Here is a 25,139-nt window from a genome sequence, read left to right on the forward strand (position 1 = left end):
CCAAAACAAAATGCAAAAGGGAAAGCAAACACTTAACTTTCCAGTAGCTATGGCAGCAATAGGAACTCAGCTGAGAACCAAACACCAGCAGACCACAGATACCGCTGAAGCTATAAACCGCACAGCATTGTGGGAGAAGCAACTATAAATAAGGAAAGCTAAAAGACCACAATAGCAACACCTGGAGGTTAGAGGGGTGGCCAGTATCAGAAACAAGACAGGCGTCTATTGATCCACAAGGAAACCTGTCAGATCGTGTTGCCACAGATCTCGTGTCTGTGTGTCTCACAGATCTTCTGTCACCCTCTGTGGCAGGGACGTCCATATGTCTCGGGACGTCCGTGACAGCCCCGGTACATGTGTGCTCTGGTGATGAGGCCCATGTTCTTCCACGCTCTGTGATTATCGTCTGTCATTTCCTATAATGCCGCCTGTTACAATGTGTTGTTTCTGCAGGATGCGGATGCATTGTGCCTCTGTCTGTATTAATACAGTTTGTACCTGTTACCATGGTTCCCATTATTATGTGATACGAGGAAAGTTCCTGGAAATATGTTATACCTCTTCTCTTCCTGTCACATAGTGGGCCGGTTCAGGTTTCTTTGTAAGTATATTTGACATTCTGCAAAAATGTGGAAACTTTGCAAATACTTTTTCTCACTTCTCTTCTGCTGTTTTACTATGTCAGGCAGAAAGCAAAAGTTGAGAATCTCCTGTAGAGCAATGCATTGTGGGAGCTCAGGTGACAGTCACACAGCGAGAGCTGCAGGGTCATATGGCTGTCTGCAGAAGTCGGGATGGAACCAAATATATGTGCTTAGTGTGGGAACGGAGAAGAAAATGTCATTTAAAGGCTATGGACACCTTTGGGACAATTTTTATTTTTTTATGCTTGCAGTTTACTCATTTTGGGTTAAAAATTAGGGATGAGCGAATCAACTTCGGATGAAACATCCGAAGTCGATTCGCATAAAACTTCGTTCCAAGACTGTACGGATCAGGAGTTCCGTACAGTATTAGAATGTATTGGCTCCGATGAGCTGAAGTTACTGCTTTGCGATGTCTCGTGAGACTTCGGGTAATAACTTCATAAATTATTTGTACTGTAAAAAAAACATATCCTGAACCTGGGTTCGGTTCCAAGGTACCACTTGGAACCGAACCAGAGTTTGGGAAATGTTTTTTTACAGTACAAATTAATTTATGAAGTTATTACCCGAAGTCTCGCGCAGGGCTGTGGAGTCGGAGTAGGAGGCAATTTTGGGTACCTGGAGTCGGCAAAAAATTAACCGACTCAGACTCCTACTAGATTTAAATTAGAATAAATAAAAAAAAGCAAGTTTAAATGTCCCAATTCACAAAAAGTTATAATTACCGTATTTTTCGCCCATAAGACACACCTAGGTTTTTGAGAAGGAAAATAAGAAGAAAATAATTTTGAACCAAAAGGTGTGCTTTTGTTGGGATTTGAACTAATGGTAGTCTGTGGATGGCACTGTTATGGGGGCATCTGTGGATGGCACTGTTATGGGGGCATCTGTGGATGGCACTGTTATGGGGCCATCTGTGGATGGCACTGTTATGGGGCCATCTGTGGATGGCACTGTTATGGGGCCATCTGTGGATGGCACTGTTATGGGGCCATCTGTGGATGGCACTGTTATGGGGCCATCTGTGGATGGCACTGTTATGGGGCCATCTATGGGCACATATAGCATCTTATCTTATGTGTCATCCACAGATCACCCCCATAACAGTATCCCTGTGTAGTGAATGGGGGCCGGAATTTGTTTCTGTAATGGCAGCGGGGCCCGGTGCCTGCTTCATTCATAAAGTGGGTGGAGCAGGCGCGCGACGCAGTGAGCTACGCTACGAGTGCCCACCCAGCAGACTGACTGCCAAGAAGTTAGTAGTAAGTAGTACAGCGCTAGATTTAAGATGATTGGATTACTTTAACAATACCCACAAGTTAGATATGATTACCGTATACTACAGTGAGCGGGGCCCGGTGTAGTTGAATACAGTGACTGCACCGGGCCCCGCTGCCATTACAGAAACAGATGCCGGCCCCCAGCCCCTCCTCCCTCTCAGCCTATTCACCGGACGGTCGCAGCATTCGCCCCATAGGACGCACTGCTATTTTTCCCCCACTTTTGCGAAAAATACGGTACTTCTCTACTGTAAGAATAAAGGCCAATTCATGCAGTGCGTCACGTTACCGCAAAACGAACACGTTAAGTGACCATGAAGAAGCTTTTCACATGCTTCACTATACGGCACGCAACGCACAGTTAAGGAGCGGCAATACTTATACTTTCCATTGTGTTGCAGGGAACACAACCCCCATGGTTAACCTCGCCTCTCACTGATAACTGATTAAGTAAATATGTTTTTTGCAGGACTAGACACTTGTATAAGTGAAGGGAATGGATGGTCAATAGTTCAAGACTGAAGCTGTAAACCATTTGAAAAACTGCTGTCATTCAGCCAAGGCTATAAAAACTTGTAAACTCGATTGTTAGCCTAAACTTTAAACATGACTGTGGGATTCTACTGGGGAAATCATGTTTTACAATAAATGCCCCTTCCTGGATCCCCCCACTGCCCGATCTTCAGCAGAAGATCCGCACACAAAGGAGAAGGCAGCAGCTTCCTGGCCAGTAGTTCTGTGGTAATGACATGGATGCTGCCTTTCTTTCCTTCAAGGAATGTATAAAATACATTTGCATATTAAAGGGAACCTGTCACCCAAAAATCGCCTATTAAGCTGTTTACAGTACCTTATAGTGCTGTATAGTCGTTTCCTGATGCACTTTTTGTTAGTTTTGCAGCATGTATGCTCAGTCAGAAATCGATGTTATATTCAGCTGCTGCCCCGTGCTTCAAGTCAGGCTTGAAGTCACGGGGGCAGCGGCCTCGGCGTCTTACATGGCCCTCTCCCCGCCCCCTGCCTCTGTGACTGACAGCCGAAATCCGATTCCGGGACCGCGCTCAACGGCCGCATGCGCAGTAAAGGGCGGCAGGAGCGCGGTCCCGGCTGCCGCGCGTACTACGCGCCGTCTTACTTTCGCCGCACTGCGCATGCGCCCGACATCCTGTATCAAACGCGCCCGCGCCCGGCATCTGGGCGCGGGCGCGTTTGATACAGGATGTCGGGCGCATGCGCAGTGCGGCGAAAGTAAGACGGCGCGTAGTACGCGCGGCAGCCGGGACCGCGCTCCTGCCGCCCTTTACTGCGCATGCGGCCGTTGAGCGCGGTCCCGGAATCGGATTTCGGCTGTCAGTCACAGAGGCAGGGGGCGGGGAGAGGGCCATGTAAGACGCCGAGGCCGCTGCCCCCGTGACTTCAAGCCTGACTTGAAGCACGGGGCAGCAGCTGAATATAACATCGATTTCTGACTGAGCATACATGCTGCAAAACTAACAAAAAGTGCATCAGGAAACGACTATACAGCACTATAAGGTACTGTAAACAGCTTAATAGGCGATTTTTGGGTGACAGGTTCCCTTTAAATACAGAGGAGTCTGAGTCGGAAGTACCAAAAACGGAGTAGTCGGAGCATTTATGTACCGACTCCACAGCCCTGGTCTCGCGAGAAGGTGCAATAACAATACTTCAGCTCATCGGAGCTAATACATTCTAATACTGTACAGAGCTCCTGCTCCATACAGTATTGGAACAAAGTTTTATGCTGATCGACTTCGGATGTTTCATCTGAAGTTGATTCGCTCATCCCTATTAAATTTTTTTTATTTTTTTTGGTCTTTATTAAGGATTTTCTGCAGTTTTTCTGGTACATGCAATTAAAAATTTGTCTGTTTGCAGCTGACAACTCGTGTGAAGCCTTATCTCTTGTCTCCTGACCTCCTAAACACTTATTTAAGACATATTCTTATCAGTTTGATAAAAGTTTAGCTATAATGAGTGTTAGTGAGGTCGGGAGACGAGAGATAAGAGCTGCACATGAGCCGTCAGCTGATGGAACTGACAGTCTACAAACAGACTAATTTTCAATAAAGACCAGTTAAAAATTTTTATTTTTAGCCCATAATTAGTAAAAAAGCAATCATTAAAAAAAAATGCCCATAGGTGTCCATAGCCTTTTAAATGAAAGTTTGTGCAAGATAAGGTGAAGGCCGGTTCTCTGTAAAGTCTGACTCTTTAGGTAGAGGTCGGTTGGACGAGAGAGCGGTCTTTGGTCGGCTCAAGTGTTTGGATAATTTTTCCGTATAGATAATTTATGCGTTTGCCTGGTTATTTGCATATGTACTAATAACTATGGCTGTCAGGTGTCTTCATCTAATGCAGGCTGATCTTTCATCATTGCTGTGTAGATGAGTGATGATTGACAGGATAACGAAAGCGGTGTCTCTGATTGACATACGTGTCAGATAGGGAAAAGTGCTATAACTGACGGCAGGACCGCTCTGACCTCTCTGCAGAAGGCTCAAGTGTTTTCGGGATTTCAAGCTGTTTTTTCTCCTTCCATTTTTACGGTTTGATATGTGCTGCTGCTACATAACCTCCGGGCCTGTCCTGTAGTGAGAGTATCAGATCCTGAATCGGTAAAGGAGAAATACTTTCTGTTCGTCCTGTTGGAGCCTTCCCTCAGACGACTGCAGTATTTCCTCAAACCTCCAACAGAAGGCACCAGTCGGGTAAATGGGCCCCTATGGATATGTTGGTCATATACGCCAAAAGTAGGGCTGATGTGAGGTGAACTTTGCTGCCACAAGACTTGTCTAGTGGTGTCTTGCAGAAAGTGGATGATACCGGAGATCAGTAGCCTTTCCAAACTGCAAACCTAACACATCTGCTCCAAAAACTAATGAGCAGAAGTTGTAATATGTTCTGATTGATTACTGCTGGCCGCTATTAGACTTGTTATACATTTGTGTTTGCCGATCCAACAGGCTGTTCCTGCCGGATAAACCGGAACGCCATCCAGCCCCATTAACTATAACTGGGTCCAGCGGTGATCCGGCAAATTGTGCCGAGAATCAGCAGGACAAAGACCCCTGCACACGGCAGTGTGAAGCAAGCCTTAGACAAGGGCTCCTTACAGTTCACCGCAATCCATGATAAATTGCAAGATTATGGAGATCGCTCTGTGACTTCACTGTGACCAAGGCAATAAATCATGTGCGGCGTTGTGCATATGTTGAGGTTGGAGTCTTCCCGCTGTATTACCTGCAGTTGTACCGTTAGTAGCCGCGGCCTTTCTGTTCTCGGTAACCCGGGGGTTAATGTCTCCTGACAGCAGCGAGGGCATTGCTGCCGATCCTTTCCTGAACAGCTCCTTCATTATCTCGCTTATGAAATGAATCATGTAACAGATCCCCCAACTAAACCGAAATTGCCTCAAATAATTACAGCCCCATGCCGGATAATTATGTTAAAACAACACATCCCTTCATCTCCATGGCGGTGGCAGCCTCCCACATATACATGGCTGTCAGCGCCAGGCAGCACTGCTTATTATCCCCTAAATATATCCGAACCCCAGTGTGCGCCTCTCTTCTCCGTCCCATCCCAGTTTGTGTCTCTTGGATTTTTACATGTTTTAAGATTTCCATGGGTTGGAAAGATTCTGCCCGAGTGGTGCTGGGCAAAGCCGGACGTGGACACAAGAAGGATATCTGCAAGTATGAGTCCATGCAGCTGTCACACCAGCTCATGGAGACCAGGACTGTGGGCCATACTGGGATAAACCTGCATGATGTGATTGTGTGAAGTCTCCTTTGTGTTGTGCTCTTCCTTGGCTCCTGTTCCTTATTAGCGCATTTCTCTTGCTATCTCTCCAGGACCCATCACTGTTGAACGGTCGGTTGACTCTCCACCAAGTCAAGGGCGGCACAGTCCTGTCCAGACAAGGGGACCAGGTAAAACACTTCTGAATCTCATTTTAATATTTGTCTATGACCTCATGCACACGATCAACACGGACCGCAAATTGCAGTACGCAATGCACGGGCACCGACCGTAGGGCCACCGGTTGAGGACGCGGACCCATTCACTTGAATGCGATCCGCATCCAACGGTCCGCACTGCAAAAAAGTAGTGCATGCACTACTTTTTTTTGCGGTGCAGAGGCACGGACAGAAACCCCACGGAGCACTCCATGGTGCTTCCATTGGGTTCCGTGCCTCTGTTCCGCTCCGACCTTCCAGATTGCGGACCTATTCAAGTGAATGGGTCTGCATCCGTGATGTGGGGTGCACACAGCCACAGTCGGGCAACGGCCGTGTGCATGAGGCCTAAAACATAAATGGAGGTTTGCTAATGGTCACGGTGCAGTACTTTCACCAGACCTGCCTTCTGAAGCTAGCTTGAGTAGAAAACCATGTCTGAGCTGGTATATCAACCATATTGCTCGTCACCGTGTGTTTCAAAGTTACCTTTTAATGTGGGAATTTCGTTTAATGGTTTTTGCCATTCAATTATTACCTGTAATGTAGTGGGCATTGGCCATGTTCCAGACAGATGATCGACGGGCGCTCCCCCATTGTTGCCGGCTTTTAATTTATATGTGTTCTGTCTATATATGTATTTTATCACTGCTTAGTAATTTTTTTATTTTTTTATTTTTTTAATTATTTTTTTTGTCACTAAAGCCTTGTTAAGCCTATTTGATTCCCGTATCTTAGAATTCACGGTAAAACACACAGAAAGCATGGTTAAGCCATCACATATAAAATCCTGGACAACCCCTTTAAGGCCAAACCAGGTAATACAGGTTGAGGATTTCATTATTTTTTATTTTTTTTATCATCCTATCTCCTGATTATACTCCATACGCACATCTTACTTAATGTCTCCCAGATGTGAGAGCCATTGCTGCATGGTGTCCTCTCTCTGCAGACTGAATGACAGGACAATGAGCAGCAAGACCCCAGGTTTGATTCAGGCCTTTTCTCAGGTTCAAAACTATCCAGCATTCAGTATTTTTTTTTTTATCATCCCTCCTACACAGGAGCATTCATTGTACACACCAGCACGCCTCGTCTCCACTACCTCCAGCTAATACGTCCATGTAACCTGGGGAAAAAAGACCTGGTAGATTCAGTGACTGTATGTACAGCCAGACCTGAGGGAACATGACTGCAGGCTGCAGTGTAGACTTGTATCCCGTTACTTCTTCCTTGTATCTGGTAAAATAATGAGTGCACCAAGACCCGTCATTATTAACTGATAAAGAGTAAAAGTAATTCACACAGAGACATTGAATACGGCTGGGAAATAATTATAAAAGGATGCAGCTCTGGGGTATAATACAGGATGTAACTCAGTATCAGTACAGGATAAGTAATGTATGTACACAGTGACTGCACCAGCAGAATAGTGAGTGCAGCTCTGGAGTATAATACAGGATGTAACTCAGGATCAGTACAGGATAAGTAATGTATGTACACAGTGACTGCACCAGCAGAATAGTGAGTGCAGCTCTGGAGTATAATACAGGATGTAACTCAGGATCAGCACAGGATAAGTAATGTATGTACACAGTGACTGCACCAGCAGAATAGTGAGTGCAGCTCTGGGGTATAATACAGCATGTAACTCAGGATCAGTACAGGATAAGTAATGTATGTACACAGTGACTGCACCAGCAGAATAGTGAGTGCAGCTCTGGGGGATAATACAGGATGTAACTCTGGATCAGTGTACTGTAAGTCTCAGCTCTTCATGTTTGTTATTTCTTTATGTAAAAATGAATTGGTTAGAGTTGTATATCTTTTTTTTATTTTATTTTTTTATGTAAAATGCTTCTAATGTGATCTGCAGTAGATATGGGGTTATTGCTCACATTTTCCAGCATACAGTTGCTATGGGATTTATTGCAGTTTCTTGGCATTATATCTTTTTGCCATCTGTGTGTATTGATCGATGTAAATTAATTTGCTGTGTCTAACACCACGAAAATGCAAATAGGGGAACATATCGTAGCTTTATGTAGATGTTCGATTAACCCTTTTCTCCATGTTCCTCATTAGGATGTCAGTATCCGGTTTGTCATCTCTGGACTCCTCCATGTTTACCAGAAGAAGATTGACCGCGAGGAAGAGACCTGCCTGTTCATCACCCATCCAGGGGAGCTGGTTGGACAGCTCGCTGTTTTGACGGGAGATCCCCTCATCTTCACCATTAAAGCCAACCGTGATTGCACTTTCCTGTCCATTTCCAAGTGCCATTTCTATGAGTAGGTGACCTCCTGCCTTGTTCCATTTACAATGTTTTTCATTCATTTTAGTCATGTGAGAAATTACTTTAACATATCGTAAGGTTCTGTTCACACTGCAGTCATAGACACTGCAGTCAACAGAGCCACAACTGGTGTGGAAGATTTGAATTCCAGTAGATCCCAATAACTAATAATAAGACCCAACTGGTGTCTGTCAGGGTTGTGGTGTTATTGACAACAAAAACAGCATTACATTCTACACTTGGCAAAAACGCAGAGATCCTAATGGAGAACTTAGTCATCACTGTGCACAGAGCCGAAGAGCTAGTTTCATGGAAACCTATTACCAGTCTGTACACAGATCGAGGGGTGCATGCAAGTTACTGAAAGCTTTGATTCTACAGCCTTGAGCTTGGGGTGACTTCTCCAAATTGACACCCCTGATCGATACCTATTGAAGGCCAAACTGTCCCATTTCACCAGGGTTAGCCTACCTTCTAATGTGTATGGTGGCATCCCGACTGTCCCAAGACGACGGATGTCTGTGGTGAGAAAGGTCTCATGTGTTGGAGTTCAACATGACCAATCCTTTTGTAAGCTGCTTCCAGTGGCTTTCCCCCTTTTACAGTATATGCATGCTTAGCTGAGTATGCATTTATATAGGGGGATCGTTTGACAGATGTCTGAAGTATATGGCCGGCTTTATATCCTTTGTTTATTGGCCTGTTCTTTGAGAGGAACAATGAGGTTGTGCTGTGTGTGTATATAAAAGCCCCTTTACTCAGACGATTGAGCAGGTCATTATCAGGAACAAACAGTTCATTCCCGATAGTCGCCTAATCATAATTTGAAGAGAGCGGCATTTATGTGCGGCACCCCCCTCTGCTGCATGGTAATGAGCAATCGTTACTGCCCTATGCTAATTAATTGTTTCTAGGCAGCCGATTGCTCTTTGCACGGGAAGATCTGCTGCCCAGAAGTGATGCTTTTGGTGTCTGCTGCAGCATTTGCACCTTTACAGAAGGTAGTTATCAGGAATGAGTGCTCCTAGCAGCCCATGTAAAGGGGTCTTAGGAGATCCCATAGTATCTTTATGTTCTCCCGAAGCTCTTGGCTCCCAGAGGTATGAAGGTCCATACATTGGCTGCAACAGGAAGTTGCTGAAGTTGCAATTTTGGTGCAATGTGCCTCTTATAACAGTGACTTCCCGTTCACTTCAGTGGCACACTTGTGCAGCTTTCCTAAAAAAAAAATGGACGGGGAAAAGGCAGAACATGTCCCTGCATTAACCGGAGTGTAGATCTAGCCTGACAGTAGCAGTTTGCTGCAACCATTGTAGAACTACAAGTCAGAGAATGCCATGCAACATTACTGCTTGCCCGGCCTGGCCTGTAGCTGTGGACATATACCTCTTTGATATATTTCTCTGCTGTTGAACATGGCACTGGCTGAGACGGCTCTTTCCTTATGTTGGTGCTGTACATTTTACTTCTCTGGACACTGCCTGACTCGGTGTCTGTCCTCTCGCAATGTATAAAAGACGAGCTCAGGTCCGTCGGGTCGTTACATGTGACATAATGGGAGCAGAGCTTGTTATCTGTCTCCAGGCGTAATTCCCTGCTAATCAGCTGCAGGTACGTCTCCTCAGGGCTGCCCTAGATTTTGGTTCTTGAACTCTGTTTGCTGGTGAGAGCAGAGTTTGAGTTTTTCTCTCTGCGCATTTTTTTCATATTTCTAGCAAAACCTCATTTCCACCCTGTTAGCCCTTGTCTGACTTGGGACATAACTATGAAGAGTGACAGTTTTGGTTGATTTGGATTGAAATATATAGTATATATAGTAGGAGGGGAGAGATTTAATCAAGGTTGGGAAAAAAAAAACAGGGACATATCCACTGATCTGCTTATCAAGCCGAAATCAGATTTTTATTAGAAGATTTCACCAATTTCTGTAGGACCTGCTGACAATCTAATGCCTGGGATGACTGCCAGACAGCCATTAGGGTTCAGTGGCTGGATCTCTTCGCTTGTCCTAGAGATAAGCGGCACCAGACATATCTAACAGCCACTTACTGCCTTCCTTCTCTTAAAATAAAATCTGTGTTTTGCATTGATTGACTACCATTTCTAGTAATATTGATGTCAGTAGGAAAAAAAACTGGTAAAAAAAAATAAAAATAAACCCAAAATGATAGATAGTCTTAGCATGCTGTACTAAAAGACAGGCTAAGCTCTTTCTTGTCCGACAGCCCAAGATGGCGTAGGCTAAGGCTACTTTCACACTGGCGTTTTGGTTTCTGTTTGTGAGATCCGTTCAGGGCTCTCACAAGCGTCCAAAACGGATACATTTTGCCCATGATGCATTGTGAATGGAAAAGGATCCGCTCAGAATGCATCAGTTCGTCTCCATCCCGCTCGGGAGGCTGCTTGCAGCGTTTTGGTGTCCGTCTGACGAAACTGAGCCAAACGGATCCGTCCTGACACACATTGTAAGTCACTGACACAATTTGAGACAACTTGTTAAAAATAATACAAACTGATCTGTTCTGAATGGATGCAGACAATTGTGTTATCTGAACAGATGCGTTTGTGCAGGTCCATGATGGATCCGCACAAAACGCGAATGTGAAAGTAGCCGTAGGGTTAAGAAGCTGCCTCAAAAACTAATCCAGCGGGGTCTCTCGGGCTTCAACACGGAGAATTCAAAGCTTCTAGTCAGGTTCTGGCCATCGATGGCAGAGGACATCGTCTCGCTGATACTGTTGCAAAGCATGTGTTACTTAGGCGTAAAGCGGTGGTTGTGAGATGTGAAGGCGTCAACATTTCTGTCAACTTATACCGTAACAAACGTAAGTACCTTGCTTACCCGAGAGAACACATGAACACAAACCTGTGGGCCATACCACTTCAGAGCACCCAGCCGGATCTCCTGGAGAACTGTAGGAGGAATGCTTCCACACAAGACAGAGGACAGGCTGCTTTGGGAAGGCTGAAGGTCTTTGATGGTATCCCACCTCCCAATGACAAGAGGAAGCGTATGGTGGTCCCTGCTGCCCTGAAGATCGTGCGCTTGAAGCCAAGAAGAAAGTTTGCTTACCTTGCTCGCCTTGCCAAGTTGGCTGGAAGTACCAAGCTGTGACTGCCACTCTTGAAGAGAAAAGCAAGGCAAAGGCCAGTCTGTACTACAAGAAAAAGAAGCTGCTCATGAAACTGAAGAAGCAGGCAGAGAAGAATGTCGAAAGCAAAGTTCTAAAGTACACAAATGTTCTGAAGCAGTTTGGTATCCTCGTCTCAATATCCACACAGGTTTTGGAAATAAATATTTGAAGGGAAAAAAAAAGACTGGCCAAATGTCGACGTGCTCTCCAGGTTCTTCACGTTTTTTTTTTTTTTTTTCTTTGTGCTACTATGACAGTGGAACAATCCCATTTTACGGTAGGTTTTTGGGCACGAGTTTTAGTGCAGATTCTGTGCCGAAAACCTGTGCCCGCCATTGTTTTCAATGGGAGGCCGTGCTGCAGCTCATGTGGCTCAGGCTTTTTCACACCCGTTTTGTTCCATTCTTGGCGTGAATACTTTGCGGACCCCTCACAAAGCCATATTGGTAGCCTGCTCCAAGTTTAGTTCCATTCAATAGAGTTAAACCTAGAGCGGCCATTGCAGAAATCAGCTTTGCCGTGGGATACGCTAAGGATCTTGTTGCAGACAAAATCATCTTTGTGAACCTGCCCTTACTTTCTCTTCATGTTCTGTCGGTTGTTCTTGAAATAATGTTGGGATGTACAGCCAGCGTACTCACTAATCAACACAGACGTGGGCTGCATTATTCATGTGGGGGGCGCAACGAGAAACTAGGCCATGTTAACACAGGGAAGACTGTTATTTATGGCGGGATCCAGGTGCTCCTGCAGTCGAGGAGCAGTGGGATTATGTCATCACTGCTGCAAATACAGAAAACTAATTAAACCCCAGCAGAAGAGAACTCGGGGAGGATGAGAGTCATGGATTGGAAGCAGAAGTGGATATAAGGGTACGTTCACATCAGCTTTCAGTCCAGCCAGCACGGAAACAGCCTGCCATAGTATCTGGCATAGCCTGAATATGTCTGGAGCCACCAGATCCCCATTCAGAGATTCGGCATAAGTACCGGGATTCAGCCAGACAGATATCTCTGCATATGGCGGTTTTTGTCTGTCCGACAGGCGCCATTTATGCCAGAACAGGATGCCAGTTAACGCTAGTGTGAACCCAGTGTCCCTGTTGTGCTAAACCTTTCTGTGCTACAATTCCTAGGTTGGTGATCGCTCTCTATTGCTCCCTGTTATCAGCCACTTATGCTCTGACGTGACGGTCACAAATGACCAAATAATCTGAAACAGTTTAAGCAAGTAATCTCCCTGTTTTGTGTATGCAGCTCCCATGCAGACTTCACTCTGATCTACTGAATATATGTTAGAGGCAGAGCAGATAGAAAGAGTGCATGACTGCAAGATCTCACTACTCCCATAGTTATCAGGTCTGCAGGGGAGCGGTGTACATAAGGTTAGGACTATTTTCTGAATTCTGCTTCATTGTTTAGTTGCAATCTGATGCATCATTCACAGGAAGCGAGCAGCTTTCTTTCTGTCGTTGGTCCGTTGTACCTAGCCAGGACAGAAGCAGGGCCCACGTTGGGAGTAGTAGTCTTTTGAAAGCAAGAAAAGTATATATATATTTCTGTGCAAAATCTCTAAGCTTAACCTTATTAAACCATTTTATCATAGGAGTCACTTTGTCACAAGTGAGACCTTCTTGTTATCCTCGGCTGCCAGTCTTCATCTTTCGCCTCCTGCCCTTTTCCATTCCCATTGCAGTTAGTTGGCCTTGATTAGATCAGAAGACAGAGCGGGGCTAATCCTGTTAATCAGCGACACGGTGGTCTGCACAGCGATCGTGCTGACAAGTCGTGGGCAGCAATGCAATGTCCTGGGGTTAAATACTAGCTTTATGGAATATGCTCGTGAAGTAGGAGTAACTAGGTGCGCTCGGTATTATCATAGTCGAATTAGTAATTTCACTCCCTGTTCAGAGAATAAATCATCCTTATAATCATAATGCAGATGCTAATAGATATCCTATGGAAAAGTGGAGATCTTCCTGCATAACCTATAGTAAAGCTGGTCATACACAGATGAATCTCAGACAAACCTGCAGATTTCAGCAGGACCTGCTGTCCACCCTAATGGGTATGGGGTTGTCCTGACTCTACCCCGGCAGTAGATGTTGGGGGAAAAGAAGGGTTAAGCATGTTGGATTTTTATTATCCCAAGTTCTTACACGTGATAAGATGCTGCTAAGAGATGTCTCATGTGTATGTGGGGCTGTTGGCAGCTGTGAGGGTCATTCTTCCCTTAAAGGGATCGTCTCACGTCAGAAAAAGGCATTTATCGCGTAGAGCAGGCGGCCGCGATTTCCAGAACTCTAGCTGTTCTGAAACTACAACTCCCAGAATCCTCATTTTAATTCCATGGGAGTTACAAGAACAGCCAAGTAAGTGTGCATGCTGGGAGTAGTAGTTTTACAGCAGCTGGCATGCCGAAGATTGCTGATCCCTTATGTAGAGAAAGCCAATACAAGGCACTTACTAATGTATCGTGATTCTCTATATTGTCTCCTTTGCTGGCTGGATTAATTTTTCCATTGCATTATACACCACTCACATCCAGCGGTTGCAGCCACAGTGGATATAGGTGGCCAGGACAGGAGCTGCTGCGCATGCGCCTATGTGTGCTACCACGGTCTCAGCCGCCAGAGAGGCCGGTGCCTTTTCCTATAGTGTGCAAGCACGGCCACCTCTGATGGATTGCAGGGTGGTCGTAACCCCTAGATATGAGCAGTGCATCATGTGATGGAAAAATGAATGAGGCCAGCAAAGGAGGCAATATGGAATCACAATACGTTAGTAAGTGCCTTGTATTAACTTTCTCTGCATGATAAATGCTGAAGTTAGAGGACTCTAGAAGATTGCCAGAAGATCTGAGACAGACTTCTCAGCTTTTGATAGACATAACCTTTCCTCTTAATACAGCCATTACCTAAGTGTTGGTTCTTCACACCTGCCGGAGCTGCACATCAGATGACAAAAGCCTTCATGTATTCTGTGTTTGCAGGATAATGAGGGAGCAGCCCAGCGTGGTTTTGGGGGTCGCTCATACGGTTGTGAAGAGGATGTCGCCGTTTGTGAGACAGATAGATTTTGCTTTGGACTGGATGGAAGTAGAGGCTGGACGTGCCGTCTACAGGTGAGACCATCAATACTACAGTATATCCTCTTGTATTTCTGCAGAAACCAGGTGATGGCTGCACTAGCCCTTTAAGATCATATGGGATGGTCGACCTTGAGTGTTAGTTTGGAAGCTGTAGACTCATCTTATTCAATTTCTTTTTTTTCCAGACAAGGTGATAAATCTGACTGCACTTACATTGTTCTCAATGGACGCCTCCGATCTGTTATTATGAAGGATGATGGAAAGAAGCAGTTAGCTGGGGAATACGGTCGAGGAGATCTGATTGGAGTGGTAAGAAAAAGCCGCATCTCTTCTAAATATTTCCATCAAACCGTCATAGTTTTGCAGAAGATATTGGTTCCCTTAGACTCGGGAGCAGCTTTTCTCACCTCAGTATGTTCTTTCCCGTATGTAATGACCAGGAGGTCACTAGAGAAGCTGCACAGGCCAAGTGCTGCTGATGGCAGCTGCTATTCATACCACATAGGCAAAAAAAAACTTGCCAAATTTGCTGAGTATACTCTCACCCAGGACATCAACTGTATATATTCAGTGTAATAGTTTTCATATTGATGCGTAGATTTTACTGTACTTTAGCTAATTTCCCTCCTTATATATCGACCGCTGTCTGTCGTAGAATCCAGAAAGATAAAGGTACCATATAATCATCTGAGTGACACATCTGGCACATAACTATCCATTTAGCCGCACTACCCCAGATACGCCGTCCTTCTAGTGAGCATTAAAATTCAGCTCCATTTAATTGCTCGGCTCGTAAATCTCCAGACTCTGGAAATGTCTTCATGCCTGTGGGAACAGAGGTCGAGGCAGTCGTCCAGACCACGTGGTTCCCATCTGATTTATCGCTGCCATTTTTTTTTTTTTTACTCGGAGTCGGCAGAATCCTACTGCGCAGTCCTATGTTGTCTACCACTATATGACAGCAGGCGGATGCACAGTCATATCCCATATTTTACACGTGTCTTACCACAGGTCATATAGGATGGAAATAGATTCCAACATTGGTGTTACCCGTTGGGAAAATCTCTGCGAAGTAAACGCAGTTTTCCTTTTTCCCGCTGGATGATTACTTTCGAGACTTTCATGATGCTTCATTGGCTGTAGATAAAGGTTAATGGCTGGGTTCAGGTTGCAGCAGTCATTTTAAAGGGGTTATCCAACCCCTATAATTGACCCCCTTAATGCCCGGGCACCTCATATACTTGCTCTGCTCCCTGGCATGACTGCCGCTGCATCTCCCCGTTGTGCGGACTAAAACATTGGGGGGGGGGGGGGGAAGAAAATAGCAGGCTGTGACGGGGCCGAGCCTCCCTAGCATCGCGGGTGACGCCAAGGAGGCTTGTCGCAGTTGCGGCCTGCTATTTTCTGCCGCCCAAATCCCCCCTTAAACCCAACCCCCTACTTCCTCGCCGGATGTTTTGATCCGTGCGACAGGGAGATGCCGGTGCCAGGGAGCAGGTAAGTATAACCTATATATGGTGCCCAAGCATTAAGGGGGTCATTTATAGGGGTTGGATAACCCCTTTAAGTCAGAGTCACCGTGGCTTTGTGATGTGCAGTCCTCACTCTCTCTTTCTGGTTCTGCCTGTTTTAGGAGACTGATCCTGTTCAGCGTCCGCCCCTGTGGAATTGATTAGCACCAAGGGGGGGAAATTATAAAAGTTACTCTTTATATTAGGCAGGATTATAATGTTACAGCCAAAAAGAAAGTAATCCCAAGAACAAGAAGAAGAAACTCCAAAAAAAAAATGCCCCCCTTTCATCCAGTGCTGATAGACTGAAGTGTTGGTGTAATGTACTGCGCCCAGTATAGCTCAGCAGCGTTCCCGCGGGTCGGGCCTGTCTGGATATAGCGCTGACCCTGTTATCTGCTTCTTTTTCTGTCTCCTGGACCAAAATAGTCAGTGACGCATTAGCGCAGCGTGCTTTATAGTTGCTAGGTAAGATGCTGTTTCCATATTTTCCTATAATCCCCACTAATTGGCCTTGCTGCTGGGTTTTTAGGTCCCACAGGAGCAGAGCGTCGGGGGTCAGCTGTGACGTGATGCATCATTCATGCTCACAGATGCTGAGAGACGTCACAATGGGAGCCTGGCAACAATGGGAGCCTGTCATTTAGTTACTTTGATATGGAACTATTACAACTACAATTTATTAACTTCCGAGATCTAAAATCTGCCGCTCTCTTTTCCATAATTTCTGTTATCCTCATCTGTTCATGCCAGATCTCCAAAAAGGTGCCCAATAGCACAGGTGCCGCCATTTTCAGAAAGTGAAGCTCAGAAAGAGTACTTGTAGAGCGAGTGGTTCTCCTTCGTCCATGGCACTATGACAGCATTTGGATATTGTAGAGGGGGTTCCTCCACCTGACTCCCCCCTTCTCTCTATCAATGCCCGACCATTTGTTGCAGGTTGTGCCTGTCCAGTTTCAGCCGATCACATGGATGTTCCGCAGCCCTTTAAGCTGGCCATACACACTAGATATTTGCCCACAATCCTGCAGGTGTTGGGCGAGTTTGGCCACACACTACTAATTCAGTTTTGTCCGGCAGCCACTTACCCTGTTGAAATCACTAAAGATTGGGATACGTTTTAGATTTGGCGGTCAGACCTATTTTGGAGGGACCGGCCGCTCATCTAATGTTGCTCTCACTTGATGCCAGATATTTGTGTCTTCCAGCCAGGAGGGGAATTGGGAACTCAAAGTGGCCCTGGAAAAAAGCGTAAATGTGGCCGCATGTTGTAGGCAGGGCCAAATCAGTAGAGGGTGGAGCCAAACCAAGTGGGCGGAGTCAACAGGCCATTAGGATGGTTCACACGGCACATGCACACAGATTACCTCCCAACTTAAAAAAACAAACAAGGAGGGATAATAACAGGTGTGCTTAGCGTGCCATAACAAATTTATGCCCCATTTTGTACCCCCTTCACAGCCTTCAATGTCCCTTTAGTGCCCCCACACAATGCTAATACTGGGAATTAATTCTGTTGTGACTTCTATCCAGCCACTGGGTGCCAAAGGATCTGAAGGCAGGTGGCATTAGCAGCCTGTTAGGAGGAGGGCTGGCAGCATGAGGATGAGAGTGCAGCAAGGCTGCCTTTGACCTGGTGCACTTACATCAATACACATGGCAGCCGCCGGTGACTCTGCCGCAATGTGTGAAGTGAGGGGCATGATCCACAGCGTATTGGGGCCATCATGTGTGACAGCCGCTCCTCTTATAACGCTCCAGTGACATTACATCCTATGTGACTGATATCAGCCGCTCCTCTTATAGCGCTCCAGAGACCTTAAATCCTATGTGACTGATATCAAATAGCGCTCCAGCGCTGATATAACCTCCAGAGGGCAGGGGGAGATGTCAGAAGGTGAGGTGGTTGGTGGGCAGGGATCTGTGATGGGCAGGGGGACACTAGAGTTGCAGGGGCTCTGAGAATTACACTTGAACGCAGGTGATGGGCAGCACCTTCCGGACTGACCGCCCCCTACAGTAACCCCTGCTGCTGTGTGTAGGAGGGATGCAGAGACCAGTGAGGGGACTTCATACTTCCAGCACCGCACATGGGGCACATTACCTGAGGTGAAGGCTCGGACTCTCTGCCGCCAGTTCTCATCTTTTCCTGCAGCCACTGTAGGTCCGGGAGGAGTCCCCACCACCTTCTCACACAGACTATCACACTGCAGAGAGGAGGGGGAGCTGCCTTCTCTTGGGGTCAGTAAACTTTAATAGGGGCCACCTGGTGGGGGCAGCTGTTAGTGGCCCCTATTTTGCTTCTTTGCATCAGGGTCCCTGACAGCGCTCCGTACCCGTAGTACTGACGGTGACCCTGCTGCGCTGATGCACACTTGTATGATAATGATAGTCTGGACCTGCAGCCTGTGCAATGTAACTGCCCCGCTGCACTTCTCATTATCATGGCCGGAAGCTTGTGATGTCACACCGCGCAGGCTGCAGGTCCATACTATTTTTATCATACAAGTGTGTGTGCCGCTGCCCTGTAATGTGTATCGGTGCTGGGCCAGGGGCAGGCAATAAACTTGGGAACAGTTAGGCAGGGTGCACCGGCCCACTACATGGTAAAAGGCTATCGGTCCACCTGGAAGTTTCCCGGTGGGGTGAATGGCCAATCCGCCCCTGCTTCCAGCGATGGAGAATTTTCCAATCCGCCCAGTAATGCTGTTGCGCAGACCACTCCTCTTGATCCACACATGGCATTATCCAGACTCTCTCTCCTATTTCTGCTCCTCACATCTCGGACTTGGCGCTCAATTTATTTGTTAACAGTTTGTCTGATACAACAAACCTTCCGCATATTTCTCCCTCCATGAGCTGTGTGATAAATCACCTCTCTACAGCAGCTGGACGGCGGACTGTAACCTATTCGTGGCTGCACCGTTTTTGAGATCAGTAGGAGGATCAGCTGCACTTCCAAGCAATAAGCCGTAATTAAGAGGTCCTCCGCCTACATTTATGAATATGATTGATACTGCAGTGACATCGGACAACCTTCTTTGTCCTTAATGTGACCGGGGAAGGTTTTTATTCACTGACATTAAAATGGTGATGGATTAAAATGCTAATATATTTATATTAACAAGTTGCAAAACCCTTCAGTATACAATGACTCCATGGCACAGCTGTATAATTGCTGATGTGAACATGGATGTTATTGGAATGATTTTTTTTTTGCAGTTGGGCCATTTCATATCTGTTCTTCTCATTTTTACTCGTACTAGAAACCCAGACTGTAAAACTCTACATTGACCTTACCATGTCCTCTCATTGTGAATGCAGGTGGAAGCCCTAACGCACCAACCCAGAGCCACAACAGTCCATGCCGTAAGGGACTCCGAGCTTGCTAAACTACCCGAGGGGGCACTGACATCCATCAAACGCAAGTTTCCGCAGGTATGCCGCACATTATAACCAAGCTACAACCACGTTGCCCCACAATAAGCACAAGCTTTATAACGTTATTATCTTCCAGTTTCATTTCACTTTTATCTTCTGCGTCCTTCCGTGCAGCACTCCTCTCCAATACAGGCCTATAGTACTGGGCATCCTTAGCTTCTTGGTTCATGAATGTAATTCCTGGACCATAGAACTGCAAGGAAAGGGACTCAAGGGTATGTTATATGTGAATGCAGAGCATGTGGCGTGACCCCTCTATCTTGGCATGTTCACATAATGGAAATTCCATTGGGACCTGCAGCATAAATCTGAGGCTGATTCTCACAAGGACAAGAAAGGACAGGCCAAGGTTTTGTATTCCCACAAAGCAGATTGTAAATACACTGTCTGGAAAAATCTGCACCATATGAATTGTGGAGCAAATTCCCATTAAAACCAATGGGCTTATGTTTAGAGGATTTTGGCACACCAGAATCCTCCTCACAAATCTGCCACGTGAATATGCCCTTGTAGTTCATTGCCCGGCACATTTTTAGACTACAGGAGTAGTGTTGAGCGAACTTGTGTTTTAAGTTCGGCGTCTAAAGTTCGGGTTCAGGTTATCGAAGTATCCCGTTATGGATTCTAAATTCCGTTATGGTCCAGTGGTAGCGGAATCCATAACGGGATACTTCGATAACCCGAACTTTAGACGCCGAACTTAAAACACAAGTTCGCTCAACACTATACAGGAGGGTAATAGACTTGACACCATTATATCGTACAGAATAGTAGTTACTGGGAGCTGCTGCGTGCACGTGATCAAGTTTACTAGTTTTGTGAGTCATCGTCTCGGACTACGTCAGGAGTTGTCAAACTTCATGTTCTTTCCTGATGACAATTGTCTTTTTGAGCTGAGATTATTTCTGACGGTCTCTGTATTGGACGGCTCCACTTTCAGCTCCCCTCAGCGCTCAGACATTTTACATCCGCACTGTGGTGTCACATCTAATACACTGGCGAGGACCCGAGGCTCGCTGAATAATTTGTAGCTGACTTGAAGGCTTGCCACTACCGAGAGACCGTCCACAAAGGTTTTTTGAATTACACGCTGGTTTTGGCAGTTTTCTCCCTGAGGCCATAGAAACGTACAGAAGTATAGCAGATCTATACACGGGACTAGAGAAAGTGACCCACAGTACACGGAGCTTCTGCCTTCATATATTTCAGATAGAGGGCCGTAACTCCATTACTTGGTAATTATTATAACATTGTGTATGTTACTTGTCCTCTGAAATATATCACGATGCATAAAATGGTTATGTAAGGGTTAATTAATACCACAGGCACAGGACAGTATCCTTTGAGGACGGACAATAGTAACAGTGAGAGATAATTCAGATGAAACTCAATTACCGAAATGCATAGAAAATCAATAGTCACCCTTTTTTACGCCAGGCTCCCCTGCTATTATCAGCTGATTGATAGTGTATAGTAAATTGGCCAAAACTCTCAAATTAATTCACAGGTTTTTCTCCATTCAGGTGGTGACTCGACTTATCCATCTACTTGGAGAGAAGATCCTTGGCAGCTTGCAGCAGGTCAATGGGCCCCTTACAGGTGAGAAGCAGCACTTGGCTGGCTTTAATCTCTCCAGTTGGCAAAGTGCTGAATTGGCATATTTAGGAGGGTGGCGGAGAGCCAGCTCGTCGTAAATCATTTACTCATTATCTCCACACATACAGACGAAGGCAGAGAATGCCAGCACGTGAGACGGGAAGGAAAGAGCTGTGCACATTGCCATACTGCTCTGAAATGCTGTATGCTATTACCTATGGAAACTCATTTACGGTCTCCGTGATCAGCCCCTGGGATATCTAGTCCTGGTGATCGTCAGGAGCGCTCATTAACCTTCCCTGTATGTTCATGATGGTCATTCAGTTGTAGGACTGTGAAATGCGTTGGTATCAATAGGATAAAGAAGGCAGGGTGTGCAGTGGGCACTTAGAGTCTAGACAGGACCAGAAAGGGGATTTCAAAGAAGATTTTGAGCTGTTATTGTCTTACACATTTCAAGAGCAGCCTGGATGAGGAGAGCAGTCCTCTCTTGAAACATGTGGCCCTATAAAACATTTTAGGTCTTTTTTAAAAGCCAATTAGGACCTGCTTGATCGTACGAAGGGGGGCTGTCCTTTCAGCTGCTCCTCTCCTTATCACAGCTCAGGGGGTCTGTCCTTTCTCCATTAGCTCTTTCCCTATGACTGGTGACAGTTGAAGATTTAAACTGAGCATGTGTGACCACCTCATTGAAGTGGACATGAAATGAGCAAAAGAACAAACAGCAGATGGCGCTATACAGATACATTTTACAGCTCAGTGGCTACACAAAATTTTTAATTGCATATAATTGCAATTGTATTCAGAACTAGGTGCTGGTTTGAAAATGTAGAATGTTTTTTTCGCGGCACAATACCCCATAACTTCAGGAGGCTGTAGTTTTCCCTTCCTCCGGCTGCATGTTCAGGACCTTCTCAGGCCCCCAAATATCAGTCTAGTGTTATGAAGCCGCTATCCAGCAGCTGTGAAGCTACAACATGGCGCAGCAACCTATACCCATTATGCATGCTGAGACTTGTAGTGTCACAAGAACTGGAGAGCTCGCAGAGCACTGTTCTTTACAGTATACCTATAGACGGCCACTTCAGGACGCGGCCGGTGGTTATCACACTTCCTTCCTGTAAGATTGACGCTCGCTGAGACATTGCAATTCCTTTTTATAGGAGATAACAAGCGGCATCTGGGTAATAATGTTATTATTAATTCACCTGAGGGGTCAGCGCATTGATTGAAAAATGGAGATCCTGGCAGCAAGCTAACCCCTGCAGCGCTCTTTGCCCCGACATGGCGTCTCTTGTGCCCCATCAGAATGTGGTTATTGCTGCTTTCTGTACTACCGGCTGAAGCTTTTCCACATAACCTGTTCCCGCTGTTCGGTCAGTGACTATAATCCGCTGCTCGGGATGTTTCCTTGGTTACGATGCGGTGACTCATCTGTCCCAGCTGAGTGCAAGCAATCGCTCGTCTGGTATGTAAGTGACATTTACTTGCATCACTGGTGGGTGCTGCTTGTGGCCGTTTGTGGCCTTAGCCCTTGCACACAGCGGCTGAGCCTGTCCAGGAGCCACAGGTTTGACTCCGGAGCTTCACTTGTCTTTGCTTCATGCACAGTTTTTCGGTGCGGTGCGAATGATTAGATGTCACTTGTAGTCTCTGAAGACAGGAAGTTCTTGGCCAATTCCCTTCATTTTTGCACTAAATAAAATGTTTGTCTAAGAAGTTTTTTTGACCTTTTGAACCAGTTTTTGGAGGAATGAACTATGGTCATGGCTCTGTATGTATGGCCAATCCCTACGGGTTGTGCTGCCTGATATAAGGGGCCCCAGGAGCACCCCCTTGCTTAGGGGTTAGATGATATCCCTGCAGCAGGGCATGCACTGGAATTAGTAGGGGGTCTGTGGAGTCCACTGATCTCTGGCTATGCCTTGTTGTCGCCCATGACTGCAAACCACACTCAATGCTGGTCTCGGTAGATAAAATGGCGTCCTGAGCAGAGCATGTGACAGGTTGACTATGGCTGGCGATGCACATTGGACTAATGTCTGCCAAACAGGGCCGGCTGACCATCCAATGTGTGTTAGGCCTCCTGACTCTCCACCCACACGTCAGGGATGTCGGAGTTTATGTCCAAACCTACTGGGAGAGAGAAGCTGCCTCCAGGGGTGACTGGAGGGACAGAGGTGTCTGGCAACTTACTCCCCATTGAAAACACATGCATGCACAGCCAACTGGTACACTTGTATGCAGAGGGTCAGGAGGAATAGCTCTGAAGTGTATTGCCAACTTTAAGGATACCCCTCCCCTCCCGTTTTATCTATATGGTGACTTCTTAATCTCGTACGACTTCTTGGCCGTCCTCCCCATTTACCGTAAATCAACAGGAATCTAATAGAAAAACATGAAAATATTCTGATAAAAAAATTACCAAACTGGTTAGTACTTTACTGGGAGTTTATGTGGAGAATAACTATAAAACATCTCTGTTCATCTTTACTGATCTGCAAAATCTCTGTGTGTAGCAGTGACCGTATAATGGCTGCTGCACCAATGCTATGTTCATATGGAGTGTTTGCCTGATTCTTGAGCCTTAAAGATGGAGGCCACTCAAATCCACAGACCAACAAGAAGATTGTCGCTGTCTGTTCGTGATCTGGTGTCAATAAGGAGCAGAATAAGGTGCTGCGTAATGTATTTAATATCAGCGGGCCCCCAAAATCTATGTAACCTTGTTATACTCATTATTTTGAGCGATGACCCGTATCCGGTAACATCAGCTTTTGCGCTGACACTCGGGGATTATATGGTTACACACGGGGACGAATTCTGCCTAATTATCCGGTGTATTCTCCGCTTGTTAATCACAATAAACCTCCCCGCCGTACAGCGTAGGAATCCTCCGCCGAGCTCCACCATGAATCAGCACTTCGCTGTCTCATCAGTCATTGTCACGTAAATCCCAGCCGTCTTTTCGCGCTGACCTGCGAGGGGGCAGATTCCATTTCACTTGAAAATTGTATGAGCCGAGACTCAATTGTACTTTTTTTTTTTTTTTTTATCTTTTCAATTCTTTTTTTCCCTTTTGCTCTAAACGAACGTGTTTGAGGTATCTTATTGAAAGTATTCCCAGCAGGCACCGAGGCGAAGCAGCGAGGTATAAAGAGCAGGCCCCCGCGGCACAGACCAGACCCCCAGCCGGCGCCGAGTCTTTTTAAAGACTGAAGACTTGCTGCTTTCCACAATGAACACGTTGCATAACTCGAGCGTTTTGTAAAGGATTCAGCTGCTAGTATCTGCCCCAGGTTTAACCCTGTCTATTCCTGGGTCTATCTGCAGCCTCTCTGCCTGTATCATGCACTGCATAAATATACATATAATGAACGTGCAGGTGTAATAACCATGAGCGTAGCGATTACTGACTGGTAACCCCCCCCCCCCCCTGTGATCGTACATAATAGAACAATGAGATGTGAGTTTCCACCTCCAGATGCCGTGCATGCTTTTCCCTATTATAGCCGTCTGCCATGTTGTATGTAGGTTTTCTTTCTTCCCACCTTTTTTGAAGTGACAAGAAGATGCTTTGTAGTCGCCGTTTCCAGTGCAATCTAGTAAATTACTTATCGGTGGATGACAGAATCAGGGCAGCGATCGTCTTCTATTGGTGACCGTTCCTGCTCTCCCATACGTTCCAGGCTGGGGAGCAATGTGACAGTTGCAATGGCATTTTGTGGCCATCAACAATCCGTCTCTAATAATACCGCCACAGCTTGCTTGGCCTTACCCTTATGGATATATCTGGTAAAACCACAGATATTAGTGGAATGGAATAATAATTTTTTGCCGCCCATGTAAAGGCCTTTCAGACGGTTAAACGTCTTATCGTCCACACTTGGCGCCCAATGCAGCACCACTGAATATATGTTAACCCCCCATTATTTTCTCCCATCTGCAGGTCACGGCTTCGGCCTTCACACCGCCGGCAGCAAATGGGATTCCGGGAATCCATCCAGTAACCTCGCCACAGTAGCCATATTGCCAGTATCTGAGGACGTTCCTCTTACAGCCTTCACCCTGGAGCTGAAACACTGCGCTCTGCGCTGTAGGTAAGTCACTCCTGCACCCAATTTTCACGCTAATGTTGCCGTAGTTAGATTTGACCCATCG

At 46.0% G+C, this 25,139-nt stretch overlaps 1 protein-coding gene and 1 pseudogene across 1 annotated transcript in view; both read left to right on the forward strand.

Moving 5' to 3' along the window:
- The window catches only part of PNPLA7 (patatin like phospholipase domain containing 7), a 129,134-nt gene that overhangs the window by 62,147 nt on the left and 41,848 nt on the right, over positions 1–25,139 (forward strand). The window contains exons 16-22 of the mRNA XM_044269148.1: positions 5,806–5,883; positions 7,996–8,201; positions 14,332–14,463; positions 14,616–14,739; positions 19,266–19,379; positions 20,906–20,981; positions 24,928–25,060. Coding sequence (XP_044125083.1) covers positions 5,806–5,883; positions 7,996–8,201; positions 14,332–14,463; positions 14,616–14,739; positions 19,266–19,379; positions 20,906–20,981; positions 24,928–25,060 — 863 coding nt within the window. The remainder of the gene's footprint in view (positions 1–5,805; positions 5,884–7,995; positions 8,202–14,331; positions 14,464–14,615; positions 14,740–19,265; positions 19,380–20,905; positions 20,982–24,927; positions 25,061–25,139) is intronic.
- Positions 8,762–11,509, forward strand: LOC122946507 (annotated as a pseudogene).

The sequence above is a fragment of the Bufo gargarizans genome, chromosome 9 (assembly GCF_014858855.1).
Source record: "Bufo gargarizans isolate SCDJY-AF-19 chromosome 9, ASM1485885v1, whole genome shotgun sequence".
Lineage (NCBI taxonomy): Eukaryota > Metazoa > Chordata > Amphibia > Anura > Bufonidae > Bufo > Bufo gargarizans.